Source organism: Trifolium pratense, linkage group LG6 (genome assembly GCF_020283565.1).
Source record: "Trifolium pratense cultivar HEN17-A07 linkage group LG6, ARS_RC_1.1, whole genome shotgun sequence".
Lineage (NCBI taxonomy): Eukaryota > Viridiplantae > Streptophyta > Magnoliopsida > Fabales > Fabaceae > Trifolium > Trifolium pratense.
Window position 1 is genome coordinate 26,604,819 of NC_060064.1, and position 22,261 is coordinate 26,627,079.

At 33.5% G+C, this 22,261-nt stretch overlaps 1 protein-coding gene and 2 long non-coding RNA genes across 4 annotated transcripts; 1 reads left to right on the forward strand and 2 right to left on the reverse strand.

The window, feature by feature from the left end:
• Window positions 1–516: 516 nt before the first annotated feature.
• LOC123892006 (bidirectional sugar transporter SWEET4-like) lies at window positions 517–4,758 on the reverse strand (the record flags this gene model as incomplete). Its single annotated transcript, XM_045941861.1, has 5 exons — window positions 517–645; window positions 746–880; window positions 957–1,068; window positions 1,336–1,372; window positions 4,740–4,758. Coding segments are annotated over 5 exons (432 nt in total), but the record flags the coding sequence as incomplete, so codon positions are not given.
• A 5,923-nt stretch (window positions 4,759–10,681) lies between these two features.
• LOC123890510 lies at window positions 10,682–14,251 on the forward strand. The gene is made up of 2 exons (XR_006802845.1): window positions 10,682–10,976; window positions 11,092–14,251. It is a non-coding gene; the product is annotated as an uncharacterized LOC123890510 (long non-coding RNA).
• A 4,575-nt stretch (window positions 14,252–18,826) lies between these two features.
• Window positions 18,827–21,761, reverse strand: LOC123890498. 2 transcript variants are annotated; one of them, XR_006802843.1, is made up of 6 exons: window positions 21,562–21,761; window positions 21,203–21,306; window positions 21,018–21,108; window positions 20,182–20,293; window positions 19,239–19,587; window positions 18,827–19,133 (listed from the first exon to the last, which is right to left on the reverse strand). It is a non-coding gene; the product is annotated as an uncharacterized LOC123890498 (long non-coding RNA). The 2 variants fall into 2 exon arrangements; XR_006802842.1 differs by having other exon boundaries at window positions 19,239–19,359; window positions 21,562–21,758.
• Window positions 21,762–22,261: the final 500 nt, after the last annotated feature.

A 22,261-nucleotide genomic window follows, 5' to 3' on the forward strand; every position in this document is an offset into this window, starting at 1 on the left:
GTTTTAACTCAAATCATTTTAATTCCCTCAAAACATTACTTTCCCTCATTAAAATCCCTCATAAATCTACCAAACACACTCTAAAAGTGTCCATCCCACTTCACTTCCAATGTTGTCATATCGTAAACTTTCCGCGATTATCGTTGAATCCATTTGAATATCAAGTTTCATACTTCCGTTTCTCTTTGCCATGCATAACCCTTCATAAAGCCCCTCACAGCTCCGCCATATACGCAGGAGTGATGACAAAATATTTCAAAATCTTGTCAAAAAAAATAGTATAAGCACTTATTATTTCTTTCTTTCAGACAGATTTTATAACTTAAGCCCTCAATAAGTTTTGTCAACGGATTCAAGTTTTCTTGTAGTGTATTGAATCAAAATAAAGTTACAAAAATATAATTAAGTACACTGAAATACACATGCAACTTCATAAACAATGGAATTAGGGTTAATCGTCTAAAAAATCGATGGAGTTAGAAAAGAAAAATATAAACAAGTGTCGTAATAATCAGATCAGATTGTAACCACAGCTGGATTTAGAATATGATGAGCATAATCATCAACATTATTTTCTCCCATGTACGAATAATAAGCATATAGTATGAGCTGAACAAGTCCAGATATTTTGCTCCAATACTGGTGCTAATCTGCAAAAATATCCATTAATTAACAATGGGATAGTTAAAAGTAAAAAAATGATTTTTTTTTTTTTATAATAATAATCGAAGAGAGAAATAATTACCATGACATAAAAGCCGAAAGGATGCTTGAGAGCGAAGGGGCTGATGAGAGCATTTGTTGTCCAAACCAAACCATCAAGGAAGTTGGCCAAAGAGAGCGGCATATATTTCACACTCTTGGTTTTTATAACCTTTGGCTGTTAATTATATGTAACAAAACAACAAATTGAGATTACTGAAAAAACTTATAAAATGTAATTTTCATATTTGAACAAAAGGTGTTTCATAAAATACCCAAATAGCACAAGCCAACAAAGTAACTATGTATGGATCTGGCTTGAACTCCTCCACATTCTTCTTTTTTATAATTTTGTAAAAAGTTGGACTGCAATTCATACCAATCAATAATAATTAATGAGCACATTATCATCATTTTTAAAATTTAATTAAAATACTACTAAATTCATATTGTTTGCCGTAATGGAATTCATTACACGTGGTGCGGTTGTTTATGTGATTTTAATTTGTTCACTTAGTCAAAATAATCTCCAGAGGCAAATGATAACATGCACACTACTAATACTATTTTGTTATGGCGTTTTCATGCATACACAAAACAGAGTAACTAAACAGAGAAAGAGAGTTGAATTACGCTGGTGAGAAGAACAATACAAAGGAGATAACATTCCCTGCATTCAAAACATAACGTTGATCAGAAAAATAAAGTCAAAATTATTTTTCATGCATGAATTGATTAACCAAAATGTTCAAATTATTCTTCATGCAAACTTAAAATTAAGTTCAATTTTTTTCCTTCATGCAAAAATGGATTAGTGCAAAATTGAAACAGATCGGAGGATTTGATTGAGAAGATTGAAAAGAAAACCTAATTTGCAGATATAGACAGAAAATTTAACATGTCACGTAAAAATCAAATGATGAAATTAAATCATGAAATAACATATGGAGAAGTAATTTGAAACCTGAGTTTGTGGCTTATGCCATCCAAGATGGTTGATTCATGGAGAGAGATGAGTAAGAAAGTGAGTTTAGATATTGAAAGAGAGGGAGAAATTGAATTTTAAATTTGATTCCAACACATGAAAGTTTTGTCTTTGAGAGGTCAGAGGTAGCAGCAAGTTTTGTCTTTGAGAGAGATGGATGAAAGTGACTGGTCAAGCATGCTTCTGAACTCTAAAGCAAGGAGTTTTTTGTTTGGCCTTAGGCAGATACAAGAAATGGACTGGGCTGTGTTGGGCTGAACCGTTTTGTGACCTCTTTATTGGCCCAGTTTGCAAGGATATGAATGGAGGGAAAACAGATTCAAAAAATTGATCAAAGAAGCAAGATTTTTTTGTACTTCAAAAAACAAAATTGTCTAGGTTCATCTGGTTGTGACACCTGTCAAAAGTTTCCCTCAAGCTATGTTGAATTTGTGTAGTTAGAAAGATAAAGATAAAGATAAGTGTTGTTCCACCATTACACAATCACAAGCCTTTTAATTTTGCTTCCTGAAACTCCATATTGCTTCCTGAATCTCATCCACCATTGATTGTTGTAGTTCCAGCCTGCTGCAATTGATTAATTAGTTGTTGTTAAAGCAAAAAAAAACTAAATATGGGAATTCCAATTGTTGCTACTGAAATTTATCAGGTTTTTAAAATATTCATTCCATGATTCAGGTGGATACATGAAGTCCGAGTTATTGCAGATTCAACAGTCAATCTCCAGAATAAATGCTTGATAGAATTAGAAACGTATGAATTAGGCTCGGAACATGAGTTCCAAAACTACTTAATTTCGGATTCTAAGTTCCGAATCCCTTCTCAAGGGTATTTTGGTCCGAATGGGGGGCTTTGTTAGCAAACAAGGGGCCTAAACAACAATTTTCTAACAAGATTAAGAGATTATCGGGGCCCAAATACGGAACTAAGGACATTATGGGCCAAATGTTTAAAAACCACATCAATCCAAATTTGTGGTTTGGGTTACGATCCAAAACCATTTTAATGAAAAATTGGTTATTTTATAAAACTAATTTGGATATGGTTTCTAACCGCTTCATAACCAATTAATAATCAGTTTGTAATAAAAATTTGGTTACTTAATTGAACCAGTTTTAAATCAATTTTTTACTTAAACAATTTCAATTTTTTTTTATTGATTTAAAAAACAGATTTGTTTAATTTTAAAAAGAAAACATAATTTTTCTTTAATTTTATGAAATGAATAATTTGTAATCAACCCAAAAATGTTTGTTTTTTCTAAATCCAAAAAAACACCCGAAAATCCATAAATCGGCTGAAAACTCAAAAAAATCCTAAAATCGGTAAAAAAACAAAAAACCAACCGAAATTCCTAAAATTGGCCGAAAACTCAAAAAATTGACCGAAAACATAAAAAACACCCGAGAATCCATAAATCGGCCGAAAAACAGAAAATGGGCCAAAAACCAAAAAAATCGTCCGAAAACTGTCGAAAACCAAAAAAACACCCGGAAATCCATAAATTGGCCGAAAACCAAAAAAATCGACAGGAAACTCAAAAAAATCCTAAAATCGGTTGAACACAAAAAAAAACCCGGAAATCCAAAAATCGGCCGGAAACTAAAAAATTCTGCCGAAAACTCAAAAAAAATCCTAAAATCGGTCGAAAACAAAAAAAACCTAGAAATCCAAAAATCGGCCGAAAATCCATAAACGGCCAAAAAACAGAAAATTACCCAAAAATCGGTGTTCTGCCGATATTTTGGGTTTTAAACCTATTTTGTGTATTCGGCTGATTTTTTTTGAGTTTTCGGCCGATTTTTTGGGTTTTTGGCCGTTTTTTGGGATTTTGGCCAATTTTTTTGTTTTCGGCCGATTTTTTTAGCTTTCCAAGCTGTCACTATCCCACTTTCATTAAGATGACATTCAAGTGCGTGGTCTAATTTGTGCAATTAATCACATATGGCCTCTAGCTTTGGTATGAACAACCGGCATAACATTTACCGACTCCGTCTCTCTGGGCACAAATCTCTATAAGTGAGAAGCTTAGCATCAGAGTGTCGGATGTTATCATACTACATACGTTAGCCTCCTTATTTATTGATTCGGGTCGGCCGTCTTTGTTTAGACTATTACCAACCCTGTGAGGATGTATTATAATATGACCGATATAGTAATAATGTAAATAAAGCTTAAATAAAGTGAGGCATATAACATAAATATTTTATATTAAAGCGCAAACAGTTGTTACACAGCCCAAGCATCATGGAAGAGTTTCAACATCTCTACATAATTAAAGAACCATGCTTACCAATGGCGTAGATGCCTTGCCTCAAAAGCTTTACGACCTCCTAAGCTCCTCCTCTTCTCTCCTTGGATTGCTCCAAGTTAGTAGAAATACCGTCAAGTATTTTCTGAATGAGAAATAATGAGGGAGGAGAGCTCTATTTATAGTGTTAATGAGCTTAAACTTTACGCACCATCGTGCCACGATAAGGTCCATCGTGGTACGATATAGTGGCGGCGTGGCCATTCTTCACTGAAACCCTATCGTGCCACGATGATATGTCATTGTGGTATGATTTTGTTTGGAAATAAATCTTCTGCGCTGATTTGTTTCTAAAATTATTTTTTAAAACAAATCTTCATCGTGCCACGATATGATGTCATCGTGACACGATGACGCGCAGATGTATTTTGTGATTTATTCCATTTTCGTCCTTTTCTTGGTATATTCTTCTAGATTCTTCATTTATTGACTTGTTGCGCAAGTGGCTTCATTTTCTTTAGGTTTCTGGGCCGTGTCACTATTTTTGCTTCTTTTTACTATCTAAACCTATACTAAAATATAGTACAAAATTTCTGTCATCACAACCCTAAACTTAAACCGTTGCTCGTCCTCTAGTAACATGCCTGTTAAACAAAATCGTCAGCAGTTAAAGAGATGTATAAAGATGATAGGAATTTCACAACCTCTATAGTCAGCAATTGTACCACTGATCTTTTTATTGCAGCGATCCTATTCAGTCAATGTCTTGGTTCGAGCGACGTTGATATTAGCAAGTCGGACCGATAATCACAAGAGTCCGTGTTCAATCTTTTCTCTCTTCTCGATCACTCATAATTTAAAAAGACACATTTTATTTTAAATTCAATTTGTTCCAATCATGCTGGGAGCGTTGATTATTGGAGATGGATTGTCTCCAGTGAGAAAAAAACTGGAGGGTGTCCAGTGGATACATCCACCTTTCATTTTCCTTATTTAAATTAAAATTGAAATTATTAAAATAAAGCAATGGTCAAGATTTCACTGTGAGAAAATGTCACATGAGACAACCTTCTCCCTTGATTATTATTCATTCATTCCATAAATAAGTCTCATTCTTGCTCTCCTCTCTCTCTCTCTCTCTTTCAGATCTACCTGAACCGAAACGCCGCAACAGCCAACTGATTGCGGCGCCTCCCCCTGCAATACGTTAGATTTCTTGTTTGTTTTCTTTTGATTAGTTGAGGATCAGAAGGATCCTCAGAGATCTAAAGTTGGCGACCAGGATTTCGTAAGAGAAGAACTCAACACTGATTCTGTTCCTAAAGGTACAAACCCTAAATTATATTTTAATTAATTTCTTGTTTGGTTTGTTTCATTCTTGTTTGTTCCCATTCCAATGGATTTCTTGTTTGTTTTCTTTTGGTTATTAGTTGAGGATCAGAGTGACCCTTTTGCGAAATTGATATCTTCTGGAGGAGGTACAAACAAACCCTAAATCATATTTTACTTAATTTCTTGTTTTTGTTTCTTCTGTGCTTAATTCTTGTTTGTTCTAGTTGCAAGCCTCACAGATCGGGAAATTTTCAATATGTGGCTTGCGATGCGGGAAGGAAAAACATGCTCCTCCCAAGAGGTAGCTGATAAAATGTTCAGTAACTTTAAGGAATCTATTTTGGATAAGCCCAGCACTCATGCTGATTCTGTTCCTAAAGGTACAAACCCTAAATTATATTTTAATTAATTTCTTGTTTGGTTTGTTTCATTCTTGTTTGTTCCCATTCCAATGGATTTCTTGTTTGTTTTCTTTTGGTTATTAGTTGAGGATCAGAGTGACCCTTTTGCGAAATTGAAATCTTCTGGAGGAGGTACAAACAAACCCTAAATCATATTTTACTTAATTTCTTGTTTTTGTTTCTTCTGTGCTTAATTCTTGTTTGTTCTAGTTGCAAGCCTCACAGATCGGGAAATTTTCAATATGTGGCTTGCGATGCGGGAAGGAAAAACATGCTCCTCCCAAGAGGTAGCTGATAAAATGTTCAGTAACTTTAAGGAATCTATTTTGGATAAGCCCAGCACTCATGCTGATTCTGTTCCTAAAGGTACAAACCCTAAATTATATTTTAATTAATTTCTTGTTTGGTTTGTTTCATTCTTGTTTGTTCCCATTCCAATGGATTTCTTGTTTGTTTTCTTTTGGTTATTAGTTGAGGATCAGAGTGACCCTTTTGCGAAATTGAAATCTTCTGGAGGAGGTACAAACAAACCCTAAATCATATTTTACTTAATTTCTTGTTTTTGTTTCTTCTGTGCTTAATTCTTGTTTGTTCTAGTTGCAAGCCTCACAGATCGGGAAATTTTCAATATGTGGCTTGCGATGGAGGGAGGAAAAACATACCCCGACAAACAGGAAGAAGACAAAGCGTACATCAACTTTCAACAAAATATTCATGAGGAGCCCGCAGATCAGGACGAGTATACTTACAATCGTCTCAGTTTTGCTGATCAATCCAAAGAAGAGATAGCAAAAAAATTCAGAAAGACGGGTAAGCCGGACCGGTATAATGGTTATGTTTTTAAATCCAACATTTAAAAGTGGCCTATGTATGCTAAAATTTGGGCTACTCCAAATAATTAAGACTTTTGTGGTTGTTCTTAGCCTTTTTAGGAACAAGTTATTGTTTGTGTTAATTTTAATTTTACATGTTGTGAGATTATATATATCTAAGTATATATATAATTTTACACCTTTTCCTTTGTTGGTTAGAACTAGAGCTGGGTATGCGGGTTAGCCCGCCCCGTTTAACCCGCCCCGCATAAACCCGCATATTAAATGGGGCGAACAAGCCCGTCGGCAAATATAAACGAGTTATAATATTAAGTCCAAGTCCGGTCCGCATAAACCCGCGGGTTAAACGGTTAACCCGCGGACTATTACCAAAAAAAATAAAAAATCACTTTTTTTCAAAAAATAAACTAAATTAGTAAAATATTGATATAATGAAAGCTTAAAAAAATATATTATTAATAATTTTATGTTATAACATATAAATTGTAATTAACAAATAAAAACAAATAAAGTTTGTGATATCATTGAGTTTATCTATCTTCTCTTTGTAAGTAATGCAACTAAAATCAAATTCAACTGATTCTTATCGTCATTTTTGTACCGTCCATTTTAGTGAGAAAAACTTTCTACATGTACCTAAAAAAGCATAAAAAGATTAACAGATTCAACTTAACTAAATCACATCAAGGTAACCAAATTATTCAAAACATAATAGCGGAAAATACCCCCAAGAAAAATAACTACCCATTTGGACATGTATCTTTTAAATACTAGCAAATGTATATATAAGACAAAGTAAAAGATAGTGAAAAAGAACAAAAGATTATAAGTAGAAGAACATCCCCGAATTCTGATGTTTTGTGTTGTTGTCTACTTGATTAAAATTGGAGTGTGTTGTTGCTTTTTATAATTAGGATTTAGACTAAGTTTTGTTTTTTTTGTGGTTAAAAAAGTTGAATTTGGACATGGACCAAGTTACAAGTTATTTATATCCGATAAATTTTGTAATTAATTATATATAAAAAAAGGAAGGCGGGCCACGGGCTAACCCGCGAACCCGCGGATTTAACCCGCATAACCCGCGGTTTTAACGGTCCAACCCACACGGGCAAAAATATAAACGGGCCAAAAAAAATTGGTCTTAAGTTCGTGCGGGCTGCGGGTTAAACGGGTCGGCCCGCGGACCTTGGTCCGTATACCCGGCTCTAGTTAGAACCCTCTTGAAGACCCAATAAAAATATACGAAGGCAGTTATGAAGATCCTACAACGGATGGTTGGGGAAAACGCGAAGTCACCATCAAGAGGATACCAAATGTGTCTAAAGACAAAGCAATTGTCGAAGCACATGCTTATATGGATTTGGGCCAAATGCCCAAAATACTTCAGTGTTTTGGTGCCATGGAGGAGGAAGGTTACAGCCACATCGTTTTAGAGAGAGCATGGTGTAGTCTCAAAGAGTTTATATGGGCGCTTGGACACAAACCTGTCGACCATGAGAATTCCAAAACAAAGAAATTCTTAAAAGACAACACAAAGTTTGAAGTCGGGTATTCTCGGTACTTGCATCCAAACATTATCAACATAATAAAGTACGGATAATGTATTCAGCTTAGTCATCTTTTAATTTTAGATTGATTTATTGCTATTTTATTTTATTGATTAGATTGTTAAATTTATTAATTTCTTGTAGAGATTATATGGAGGTTGTCGCTCATCTACATAAGAAGAAAATTAGACATCTAAATATTACCCCGGATAACATTCTCCTTTTTGGCGATGGGAAGTTTGGCGTGACGGCCAAACTCGCCAATTTCACCTTTTATCATAAGTCTGATAGTCTCTTGTCCGGCAAGTGTTTTGGCAACCGTTTTCTCTCTCTCCTATTCTTTCTCTTCTCAATTAATAATTATTATTTTTTTTTATATTGAACGACGGAACTACCGGTTTTAGATGCCCGAAAGACTTTTGGGACAGCCGGAAGGATTTACATCGGATGTGTTTAGCGTGGCACTGGTGACTGCCCATGTTATTTCTGGCGGCAACCATCCATACGGAAAGACTGCAGATGTAGAACAATGTGAGGAAAATATCAAGCTTGGAAAGCGATATAAAAAATTTACGGACACACTTTCGGAAATCGCGGTTGATTTTTTGAAGGATATGTTGGCTCCCGATCCAACACAAAGGTGATCTGCTATTAACAACACTGTTATTTTTATTGTTATTATGATAGGATCCAAAGTATGAAAATAGTGAAATAATAGATAGAACAATATGAAAATAAAGATGGAAATGGATGAAGATATTTTCCTCCATTTTCTCATCCATTTCCATCTTTATTTTCATATTGTTCTATCTATTATTTCACTATTTTCCTACTTTGGATCCTATCATAATAACAATAAAAATAACAGTGTTGTTAATAGCAGATCACCTTTGTGTTGGATCGGGAGCCAACATATCCTTCAAAAAATCAACCGCGATTTCCGAAAGTGTGTCCGTAAATCTTTTATATCGCTTTCCAAGCTTGATATTTTCCTCACATTGTTCTACATCTGCAGTCTTTCCGTATGGATGGTTGCCGCCAGAAATAACATGGGCAGTCACCAGTGCCACGCTAAACACATCCGATGTAAATCCTTCCGGCTGTCCCAAAAGTCTTTCGGGCCATCTAAAACCGGTAGTTCCGTCGTTCACTATAAAAAAAGAATAATTATTAATTGAGAAGAGAAAGAATAGGAGAGAGAGAAAACGGTTGCCAAAACACTTACCGGACAAGAGACTATCAGACTTATGATAAGGTGAAATTGGCGAGTTTGGCCGTCACGCCAGACTTCCCATCGCCAAAAAGGAGAATGTTATCCGGGGGTAATATTTAGATGTCTAATCTTGTTCTTATGTAGATGAGCGACAACCTCCATATAATCTCTACAAGAAATTAATAAATTTAACAATCTAATCAATAAAATAGCAATAAATCAATCTAAAATTAAAAGATGACTAAGCTGAATACATTATGTACTTTATTATGTTGATAATGTTTGGATGCAAGTACCGAGAATACCCGACTTCAAACTTTGTGTTGTCTTTTAAGAATTTCTTTGTTTTGGAATTCTCATGGTCGACAGGTTTGTGTCCAAGCGCCCATATAAACTCTTTGAGACTACACCCTGCTCTATCTAAAACGATGTGGCTGTAACCTTCCTCCTCCATGGCACCAAAACACTGAAGTATTTTGGGCATTTGGCCCAAATCCATATAAGCATGTGTTTCGACAATTGCTTTGTCTTTAGACACATTTGGTATCTTCTTGATGGCGACTTTGCGTTTTCCCCAACCATCCGTTGTAGGATCTTCATAACTGCCTTCATATATTTTTATTGGGTCTTCATCATCACCAGCGATCACCGTATTTGAAACGGTAAACTTATGTTTCAACGTATTCTTTATTTTATTGCCTTTTGAAAAATCCATTTGTCATGAAGCAAACTAGAAACAAATATGCATAGATTGAGTATCACCATAAATTGATCTTGTTTGAGACACAACATGAGGTTAATTCTATGTCAGCTATTGCATGGTATTTGAACAGTTTTATGATGACAAAATCATTATTAAAGTGAATGCAGAAAGAACTAATAATTAACTCTGATCTGATCACTAAGAAAAAGATAACAGAAAGAACAGAACCTTAAGATTAAAAGTGAATATGCATTTATCTAAGCATTCTAGCAGTCACGTGAGGTGTGAAGCAAACAAACCACACGAACACCATATATATCTTAAGAGATAAACTAGATTTGATAAAAGAGAATGTTTTGGTGCAAAGGTCAAGATATACAGAACAGAACTGAAAAGCTTTATTAGGGAATACTTGAAGAAAATGAACTGTGGAATAAAAGGAACTGCGATTCCAATTCCCATAAACTTTTTGTGTGCTGCATATATCAGTAACATGACCTATTTTAATAGTAAAAAAAAGGTAATGGTAACAAAAAAAGGCCCAATAGTCGTTAATTAAAACAAAATTATTCTTTTAATTTTAAAATGTGACCCCATCTCTCACTTATCTCATTAATTAAAATAATAATAATAATTTTTAAAACAAAATACTAAACCCACTACAAAAACAAAATACTCCAACGCATAAGTAGAAAAACAAAACAAAAAATCAATATAAACCCAACCCACTACTACTACTACTACCCAACAGCGCCTATCAAAAACAAAAACCCACTACTACTACCCAACATTAGAAAACAAAATATCCTATTAAAATTCTCAATAAGCTTAATTTCTCCACCACTCATCTACCAGAACATTCGTAAAGATGGATCTCTCCACCGATTTCTTAATACTCTTCTACCTGATTTCGATCCCCCATATCTCAATCTTCTTTTTTCTTTTTCATTCTATCTTTTCTTCATTGCTCAAAACTTGAAGAAGAAGAAAGAAAGTTATGGGTAAGTAGGTAAGTTCACATGTCACTGAAAATTAATTGTCTGGAATTGATTTTTCTTTGACGTGGAAGCTCAAAATTGTGGCTTCAAAATTACTCACGTTTGGGACTAAAATCACGTTTGCAGGTTATCCAAACATCCAAAAATGTGTTAAAATTGCGTCTCGAGATTGAAAACGCACGTTTGGGGCTTGAAAAAGCCAAACCAAACATATACTAATGAATTAGGGTTTTTTGTTTTGGTAAAGTGAACCAGGGTTTACTATTCTACTATTATTTATTTATTTATTTTACTTAAAATCTTCAAAGTCTTCTAGTTCTATAAATCTTCAAAAGGGAAAGGTAAGCTTAAGGCATGGTAAGGAAGATAATGTTTTGAAAGCTTTAAATTCTGTTGAAAATTTCTCTCATTTTATTTCTTCCTATTTTGACAATCTGGTTATTACTAATAATTTTAGTGATTTAAGGATACAGGACCCTTTGGAAAAGACTCTTATTTTGCAGGATCCTAGCATAATGGTGGATGTTGTGGATGTGAAAATTTCACTATACTTTGAAGCTCATCCACCACATAGAAAAAGAATAATGTCAACCACATGGTTAGAAAATTAAGAAGGGGCAATGCCTTAAAGGTGAAATTTTCCTTGGGAGAGCCACCTGATTGATTATTTGGCTCTCGTCAAGCTCAGGACGTTAAATAAGCGCTTCGCGGGAGGCAACCCGTGTTTATTGTTTTATATTTTAGTTTATTATATTTTTATTATGTTGGTATGTTTAATTTTGTTTTGAAGAAATTCAGCATCTTTATCCTGAAATGTTGCACTCAAGATGGTTCAGACCCTAGACCCTACACTGTCACTGGAGTTCTTCCTCACGGAGCACTTGAGGTTTCTAAAGAAGATGACACCACTTTCAAAGTTAATGGACAGTTGCAAAACATTATGATGAAGGGTTGCTCCAAGTGAGATATGTCACTCGCCTCAGTGATTGAAAGCTTTTTTTTTTTCAGGGAAGTTTTTTGATACCCTCTCACTTATTTATGTTAGTTTGTCCATTTACATTTTTTTTTTTTTTTCTTTCTTGCATTGAGGACCATGCTTATTGCTAGTGTGGGGGAGGTATTATTAGGTACTATATTTAGGTATTATTAGGTACTATATTTTGACACTGCCTTTTATTAGTTTTGTTGATGGCATTTTTCTGGCTTGTTTTGATTAAAATTATGTTTAAAAATAGAGATCATGCCTTTGAGGGATCCTAGAAAAAAAATTATTTGACAGACTGGTTCAATGTTATATTGGGGTTGTCTTTTGAAAGCTAATAATTAGCATAATGTGCTATGTGGACTATCTTTTTGTGAACCAAACTTCTATATGTGAGATTTGAGCCTTTATAAGGGGATTACTTGTTAAAGTATAAATTCTAACCCCTTCTTTTTGTGTGAGTGTGAGTGTGTTTCCCATTTTGTCACATTCTAGAACTTGTTTTGTGACCGTGCTAAAGCGAAAATTGATCTGCATCATGTGAAAAATGTTGGGGCATTTGTAGGTATTTTTTTTCTGGCCTTTAATTTTATTGTTTTGAAATCATCCTTAGTTGCCCACTTTGAGCCTATTGATTATTTATTCCTTGGTACCTAGATATGATTAATATATTGTTTTTTGTGGTAACCATTTGAAATTGAAAGTGGAGTAACTATTCAAAAGAAAATTTTCCCATATTTGAGATGTTCAATTGGATGTGCATGATACAGTAAAAAAAAAAAAATGTATGATGATGCAGGATAGGAAGAAAGAAATAAAAGTAGGTTGTGTGGTTATAGTGAACATTTCTTTCAAAAAGAATAAGAATTGCAAAACAAAAAGACCAAAAAGAAAAGAAGAAAAATAAGATTTTCATGTTTGAGTTGCTCAATTGTTTAATGAGCATGATAGAAAGAAAGAAAAAACATTATTGAAAGAGCACACTTTGGTAGAAAAGAAAGGAAGAGGTGTTGATTTGGAGTTTGAAGCAACAGTTAAAAGTATAAAGTATATATGAGCTCCATTTTTGTTTCAAAGGTTGCTATTTGTTTCTTGTATTTTTACCCCTTTGATTATCCATTTCTTCTTATATCCCACCTTGCACAACTTAACCATGGCCCCGTTACAACCCGTAAGACCTCAACTTTTGCATGCATGTAGACTATTTAGTGGAGATATCGGTCAAATTACAAGCTTATGGTAATGTGCATTTTGTGGAAACTTGAGTGCTTATTTGCCTAGTCCCTAAACACTTTAGAGAGATTGTGAGAATGTCCTTGTTCATTTAAAGATAGTTTTCATGGACATTAAAAGTCTCTAATTGGGCAGATTTTTGACATCCCATATATTATATATTGTCTGTCATTATTGTTTATAATTTTGTTCTCTCATTTGGCTATCTCTATCATCTCTTTGAAAAAATGTATTTGAGCCAGAAAATTTGCTTGAGGACAAGCAAAGGTTAAGTGTGGGGGAGTTGATAAACTCTGATTTAGTGTATTATATGTAGATATTTTTTGGGTTAATTTAGAGTAATTATTTATTATTATATAAGTAACTCACTTGATTTGCTCTATATTATACAAAAGAGAAGAAAAGATAAAAAGATGCAAATCTAATTTTTGAATCACTTAAAATAATATGATATACATTATATATTATTATTATTATTATTATTATTATATGAAATTATATACTTCTCATCATTTTGTGGGATTTTAGGCAAATAAGCCCAAATGTGAAAGAAAGTCACGATGGCCCAAATTAAATTAAAGGAACTTGTGTGCTTTGTCATGAGAAAAGCTGAAGCTTTGAGATCAAGTGGCAGGGGCGGCTAGCATCACAACACAAAAGAGATTTCAAGTTGAAAATGTCTGACAACTCAAACACAAGTGGCTGAGGCGGTGAAGCAATGGAAAGTCTTAAAACTTAAGAAATCAACACAGGCGGTGATTGAAACTATAAATTGAGCTTCTTGGTTTCAATTGATATCATGCTTTCTGCTGTTCTGTAACACGGCTGAGAGAGGAAAATTGAGAAGCTTTGGATTGAAGATTGGAACTTTGGAACAACATATTTTCTTCATTCTAGGGTTATTTCTTACTCTTAATTTCATGAATTCAATTTCTATGTTGGTGTTCTTTTTTATTATGGATAGCTAAATACTATTCTAGGGTTTATGGTGAATCTTGCAATTAAAATTCCTTTTGCTATGTCTTAGCTATATGTTCTAGTTTCTAATTTGAATTTCAGTATTTTGTTCAATTAATTTTATCCTATTGATTTTATCACATAAGTAGGAATGATCAACCTATGAATGTTTATAATCAATTGATTGATCAGCGACCGTACTGCAGTTAATTGATGGACCTATACGATAAATGAGACTATAATTATTGCATGACCAAACTTTGATTTTAGTCTTCCAATCATTCAACCTTTTTGCACTTTATGCTTTTCTTAAATTTCAACTCTTCGCATGACCAAATGTTAATTTAGGAAAAAGAATATTAATCACGAATGACCAAACAGATTAATAGTTTTAGTAAAGGGATTGGTAATTGAATTAAAATAAAGGAATTCAAATGGAACTAGGGATGGCAATTTGACCCATACCCAGAGGGTACCCGCAAAAATTACCCACAACGGGTAGGGTAAAAACCCGCATTTTGGGTACGGGCACGGGTATGAGTAATTACCCGCAAAAATGAACGGGTATGGGTGCGGGTACGGGTACCTTAGTACCCACCCTGCCCCATACCCGCATAACAGGGCCGGTCCCGAGGATTTGGAGGCCCGGCTTAAATGTTAAAAATGGACCCTTAGTAAAAAAAAATAGGATTTAATTGATATGCACCGACGGTGTAAAATAATTTTACATTGTCAACAAATATCAATCATGTTTTCCGCCACATCATCCCACTTCACCCCACTTTCTTGACATGACATGACAAAATTATGGTTATTTATTGGACGATCGTGTAAAACTATTTTACACCGTCAGTGCATATCAATTAAAAGAAAAGAGATAATTAGCATTTCTCAAATAAAATCACAAAATAACAAACTAATAAAAAAAATTAACAATTAGAATAGAAGAAATACCGGACAATTAGTAAACTAACCTTAAATTCAAAATAAGATTTTATGATTTTTTTCTTTTTAGGTTAGTGTTGATTTGTTGTTTGCGGTGGTCGGTGGAATGAATGTGTTTTTGAAATCCTAATTTTTTATGTTGTTACTGTGCGTGTGTGCTCTTTCCTATTATTGTGCGTGTGTGCTCTTTCCAATAGCCTTATGCCACATGTTGTTGCTTAATGTGTGTTGATTTAGTTGGGCCATTTTTTTCCCTTGAACATAGCCATAAATTATTACTTAATAATGCAGTATAAAAAAAAATTGAGGCCCCTCCAGTTTGGAGGCCCAGCGCTGTTGCACATTGTGCACTTGCTGTTGGCCGGCCCTGCCGCATAATATATATTTATTTATTTTATTTATATTATGATATTATAATATATGTATATCAATTTAAAACAATACAACTCTACTAAACTATTACATATTTTTAATAAAAATGTTTATTTATAACATAATATAAAAATAATGTGAATATTTAACATAAGGCTTAACTACACATTTGGTCCCTTACGTTTATTTTAGGTTTCAATTTGGTCCCTTACGTTTAAAAAGTATCAATTTGGTCCCTTACGTTTATTTTAGGTTTCAAGTTAGTCCTTTCCGTTAGTTTTGTCACTAACACCGTTTGAACAGTACACGTGTCAGCATGTCAAAGTGCCACGTGTCAGTCCACGTATGCAATTGACTGCCACATGTGACAAAATTGACGGAAAGGACTAACTTGAAACCTAAAATAAACGTAAGGGACCAAATTGATACTTTTTAAACGTAAGGGACCAAATTGAAACCTAAAATAAACGTAAGGGACCAAATGTATAGTTAAGCCTTAACATAAATATGAACTTTAACATAAGGTTAGTAATAATTTTGTTTATAATTTTCATTAGTCAATATTAAAATCTTTGAAATTTTTTTAATTCTATTAAAATTATATGATATTTTATAATTGATCAATTTATTTTTAGTAAAAATGCGGGTAACGGGTACGGATATGGGTACCTAGGTACCCATAGGGTATGGGGACGGGGGCAAAAGTTATTACCCACGCGGGTATGGGGATGAGTACGGGTATTTTTTCAATCCGCGGGTATGGGGATGGGTACTATAGTACCCTACCCATACCCTACCCATTGCCATCCCTAAATGGAACTAGACATAGGGAACCGAATATTGCAAGTGAAACCATGACCCTAGACCTCTCTCTACTGGTTTACAAACTTCACGTTTTTATTCTTGTTCTTACTCTTACACGTCATTATTTTCTCTTTACTTATCATGACAATTCAACTACTCGTTAGTTTAAATAATAAATAATCTTAACTAGTTTGGTGTTTGTTAATTAATCCCTGTGGATACGATAATCTTTTATATTACTTCTGCGCTAGAGTACACTTGCTCTAAGTGTGTTTTTAACGCAACAACAATTAGTTTGTTCAATGATGATTGACACTAAATTTGGTAAGGAGGACGGTTTGATCTCTCACAACTGCAATCGGGAGCGGGTTGGAACTACTTGATGTTAGAACTGACCCCCGAACCAGATTAAACTGGTGGTGAAAATAAAACAAAAAAAGTTATGTTATTTTATTCATTAAATTGATAAAATAATATTTTTTTCGAGTCCCCTAGTGGTTTTAAATTCCACGCATAAGGTATCAGTTGGTGACCGGGTTTCGAACCCCTACCCCCTGCATATATAATGTGATGTCCAATTAACTGAACTAAGCTCACGAGACAATAAGTCATTATTTTTATGAATTTTAAAAATTATTTGTCGATTATTATATATTATCGAATCCACATCTTGAGGGGACATTTCAAAAGATTGCCAGGAAGAACTGAACAACTGACCCATTTGTGCTACACATTTAGAAACAATGCGGATATTATCGAATCTTCCCATCCATTCTCTGATATCTGCTGCTTTTCACTTTATCATTAGAAGCAAAGAACCAAACATAATATGACCGCAATTGACTAGCAGAGAAGGCAAGAAACTCAAATCTTTTTCATCCAGTTACAATACCATCTCGAAGAATAGTCAATATCCGCTCATATATTTCTGTCCTGAAATGATATGCATTGATTCCCGTTTTCAAACTGGTTCGTAATGCATGGGTTGGAAACTTACTCCAATCCTCATCAACAAATGAAATACTCATGAAGTCTGAAGCATATGCAGCAAAATGTTTTACCACGTGATTCGAGGATTCAAGCTCAGCACCAAGACAGTAAATTTTTGTCGGGGTAATCAAGGCTCGATGACAACTCATTATGTTATTATTTTCCAACCTTTTCTGTGATGATGGGAGAACACTTTTTTTCTTTTCACTAAGCACATGTAATTGAGTCTTCACATATTTTAGAGGCTCATAATAAGTGTAATTTTTGAAAAATCATGGCCTTAGTTTCTTCATCCAAGCTTGCCAAAGAGTCTATCAATTCATCATTCACCGAAGAAAGACTAATCTTGTGGGTGTGGACAATAGAATTCAATTGAAAAAGTGACTCATGAGGTAACTTGGAATCCAAACAACACTTAACAAGAGGAACTGTTTCGTTCGGATAACAGAAATCTTTCCCATTTTTTAGAGTTATAGCAATGTCATGCTCATTGTAAACTGGGAAACTTCGAAAAAACATCAGAATCAAATTATTCTTCCACAATTTCCCATAAAAATGAGGTAGAGTACTTGAGTGCCCAATTGAGTTTGAAGTTGAGAAGTCAGTGGTGCGCACCCACATAAACTAAAAATCATCTAACAAAATATATTCTACATTTCTACCTACTCTCTCCATTCCTTTTTATAAGCAACAAATAGGATAAAAAAATTATTCCTTTTTATAAGCAACAATCTATAAACAATTACCCATGTACCCTTATCAAAATTTATTCTTTCCAAAGTCATGCATTAAATACATTACATATTCCCTATACACTCACATTAATATATCAAGTGTAGTTTTAGAATAGAGTATAAAGTTTTAGAGTTTTTAATTAAAAAAATAGAATCCTTGGTATGTGTGTTTTTTGCTATTTGTTGCTTATAAAAAGAAATGGAGGGAATATTACCCAAAAACTTGTCATCTACACATTTGGTGGCCATATTTCAGTTGAGAATAATAACAAAACATAAAGGGAAATCAGCTCTAACTTAACAATGACAAATAAAATAAATCAATAATTGAAGGAAATGAAAAAGAAATAATCTTTCTAGATACAAAAAAAAAGAAGCTTAATTAAATTGAAGTAGTCTGTGGAAGACTATAAGAATAAGCTTTGTTTGTATAAACAACTTAATTTCAATTTCATGTAGACATAAAGCTGCCAGGAGTATAGAGCCTCCAATAGATATTTTTTGACTAAAAGTCAAATTGATCAAAATCTGCAATGCCACAGCAGGCAAGCTCCGAGGCAAATCAGATAACAGAAAGAAAGAGCGGCATCTTCGTTGGAGGTTGGAACCAACTTAGTTATGGTTTGTGTGGCGAGATTCGAAAGCATAACAATCTCGCCAATCTCGCACGGGAGCTAATATCTTCAATTTTATTTAAATTAGACATGAATAATATATTGTAATATAAGCTAAACACTTGATAAATAACATTCATGTTTATATGAAAGTCAATACAATTCAATTCTCCTTCTTGTGATTCATGTTCGGTTCAATGTCCAACATATTCAGTTCAATGTCCAATTGTCGGTCTGTTTTTTATTAAACAATTTTTATAAATAATTTTTTGGTAAATCCTTATAAATAATCTAGCAACTTTTGTCCTCAAAACAAATTAAAAAAAATATATTTGAGATATACATATTTAACCCTTTTTTTATATACAAATTATAATATTTGAACATCTTAATTATGGCACTATCAGTGCATATCTTCCTGACCCTAAAGGATTGCTCAAATCTGGGATTGCTTGAAGGTTTGGTCTCGACCTTGAACAACCATGTAGCCTCAAGCATATCCATTAATTGTGGTGGAACCACTTCAACAGCGGCATTCTGCAAAAAAAAAACATGAAATTACACAGAAACCTTAATCAAAATAAACACAGGTTGTAACATATTACAATAATAAAAAATATGTTCTAAAAACTTTATTGTTACCCTTTGAGCTTGTTGAATCATGTCAGCAGCACTAATGTTAAACAATGAGCTTGCATCTTTGTCAAATACAACAAATGTCGCCATATTGGTGTTATCCATAACCCTCAATTTCAAACAAAACCTTCAAATGGAAGGGGTAATATAAAACCCATAATCAGTTCAGATATAACTATTACATCAAACAAAATAATAAATTGACACAAAAAAAGTTAGTATTATGGCAACTCTAAGTCCTTGCAAGGTCATTCTAGGTGTATTATATAGAAACTCATCTACTGGTCTTGGTGCAGAGTCAACAGGGATTTGGGTCAGAGTCATTTGAGAAGGACTCTCATGACTTTCAGGCAGACTACATACATCCGTAAATAAAACTATTTCAGTAATTGTTCTAAAAACATGAATCATAAATACTTAATAAAAAGAAAGAGCAAAGGTGGTTAAACCAAATGCTTACACCAAAAATTGGATAAGCACTTATGGTCAAGTTTTGCATGGTAGTCAAAAAGAAGTGATCACCTAATATACTAATAGCCTAAAGGTAAATGTATTGTTTTATACTAAGGTCCTGTTTGGATTAGCTTATTTTTGAGCTTATGCAAACAGCTTATGCAATATAAATTAGGTTTTATGCTATTTTATAAGTTCATACTAATGAAAATTGTATTTTTATAAGCTATTTTATCACAAGCTACCATGACAAACTTATAATAATACATAAAAATTGCATAAGCTGTTTGCATAAGCTCAAAAATAAGCTAATCCAAACGGGTCCTAAATAAATATCATAAGTCATTTAATAATAATTAATTAAAGAAACTAAACATGTTTGCTTGTACCTACATCTCAATTGGATTCGATTGAATTCATTTGATTATCAAGGAGGATGACACATGCAAAAGAGTGTAACCTTTCACAATAAAAACAATAGTTTCTTGATTCACACCTATGTTTAACTGGACATGTTTCCTAGAGCATTGATAAGTTATGTGAACCCTCCATAGACTCTTAAGTCTATCTTTCTAAGGCAAGCAGTTCCATCAAAGCATCCATGTTCTCTACAAAGGATAAAATAAAATCTATTAAATTCAATCATTTTCGTTCTACTAAAATATAACAGGAAAAAGTAAAGGACATGATGAGGCACAAAGTTAAAGTTGCCCCTTCTATAACAACCGTTTTTAGGCACCGTTGTACAACAATGCAAAAGTGATTTTTTAAATAGTGATTAGCATGAATCGATCATCATTCTGCTAACTTATATTAAAGACTATAGGAGATCCACAAAATATGGAAAAAAAAATAGAATCATATTAAATTGTAAGCAAGATTACCAAATGAACACTGAAAAGCATATTTTCAGCCCTAAACAAGTATGTAGAGAAGAATAACAACATAAAAACCCCTCTCTTATAGAAAAGAAGACCCCAATTGAAAAATAGCAAAGTCTAATTTCAACTCAAGCCTGTCATACAATGCCATATTAGCTAGACACTGCACCAAATAACATATTCAAACATATGGCAAAAAGAAAATAAATAAAAAGGCATCTCATGTAAACAAACTCAAACTGCCTTTCTAGATAAAAAACCACAAGTATAATCCAACACATAATAAAACAAAATCAAATTCTATTTTCTAAAATTTGGAATAAGAGAAAAAGAAATCCAAACACATCCAACACATAATAAAACAAAATAAAACATCAAATTGAATGAATGAATTGAGCTACATCTAAGTATAAATCTCAAATTTGCCAAACGGGTTCAAAAGTAGTTTTACCTTAATCACACATCCTTCGCCGATAACACTATCTGTGATATCAGCATCAAGCATCTTAGAGGGAGGCAAATATCGCAAACGATCGAAGAAACTGCAATCAATGTCCATAAACATCATGACCAATATGCTCTCATTGAGTACATTGACATCATAATGCTTATATAGCTTATAGCCTATTTATTTACCTGAAGTCCGGCACAGGCTTTTTGGTGATTCCGAGGATTGCATTATAGAAATCCTCAATGGTACCAATGTCTTCCCAGTAGCCATCATATAAGTAAGCTTGCACCTATGAATTATACAGTTCGAACATTGAAAACTCTCAACACAAATGAATAATAACTCAAATATTTTGTGTATTACAATATTCTTAGGAATTTTATCACGTTTTTGCTTATAACATATGCCCATGCTAGCAATAAAAGACCCAAAATGCTAGTAGCAACCTAATAATAGATCCAAAAAATATAGCAACTTTATTGAGCAATTGTTTGTGTAAGAATTGCTCGAAAAGTAATACATTAGGCATAATATATGGACTCACTTTCATAGCTTTCAACTGATCTCCTTTTGGCTTTTCTGCAAATTCAATTATACGTCCCTCTTCGTCGATCTTCAGAAGACCAAAAGCAGTGGCACACTTTTTCGTCCATTGGCAATGCAGCCACAGTGTAAACTCACTCAGCCATTGTGCCAAGCTATTTCACCTCTCTAGAACAAATGACACAAAAAAGTTAGTATTATGGCAAAGCCTTGCACCACAAACATAAATAGTTTTTAGCATAGAAGACAGGGAAAACGAAATGACAGTGAAATTGGTTTGGAGGTGTAACAGACCTTATATTTGTCAAATAAATTGATGTAAAAGCTAACAAATTATCAGTTTTCACTAATTCTTTCACTAATTGCATACAAATGATGGTTTATAAAAGCATAAAAAATAAGACCAGCCATGAGGGAATTAGGTTTACATCAATTAGATTTCTTTAGATTTCTGTCAACAACAAAAAAAATGCAGACCTCGTGTAGATTTCTTTACAGACCTCATGTAAATTTTTGCAAACATGAATGAAACAAAAAACTATATAGCAGAAAAGTTTAAAAACTGATAGAACACAAACAAACTTAGAATCTTACTCAAACTAATAAATGGTTCCAAAAATAAGAACATAACCTTGGCCAAGACTATTCCAAAAAAAAATTACAAATCCACTGAACAAAAAGGGATCCGTGAGCCACTCTTT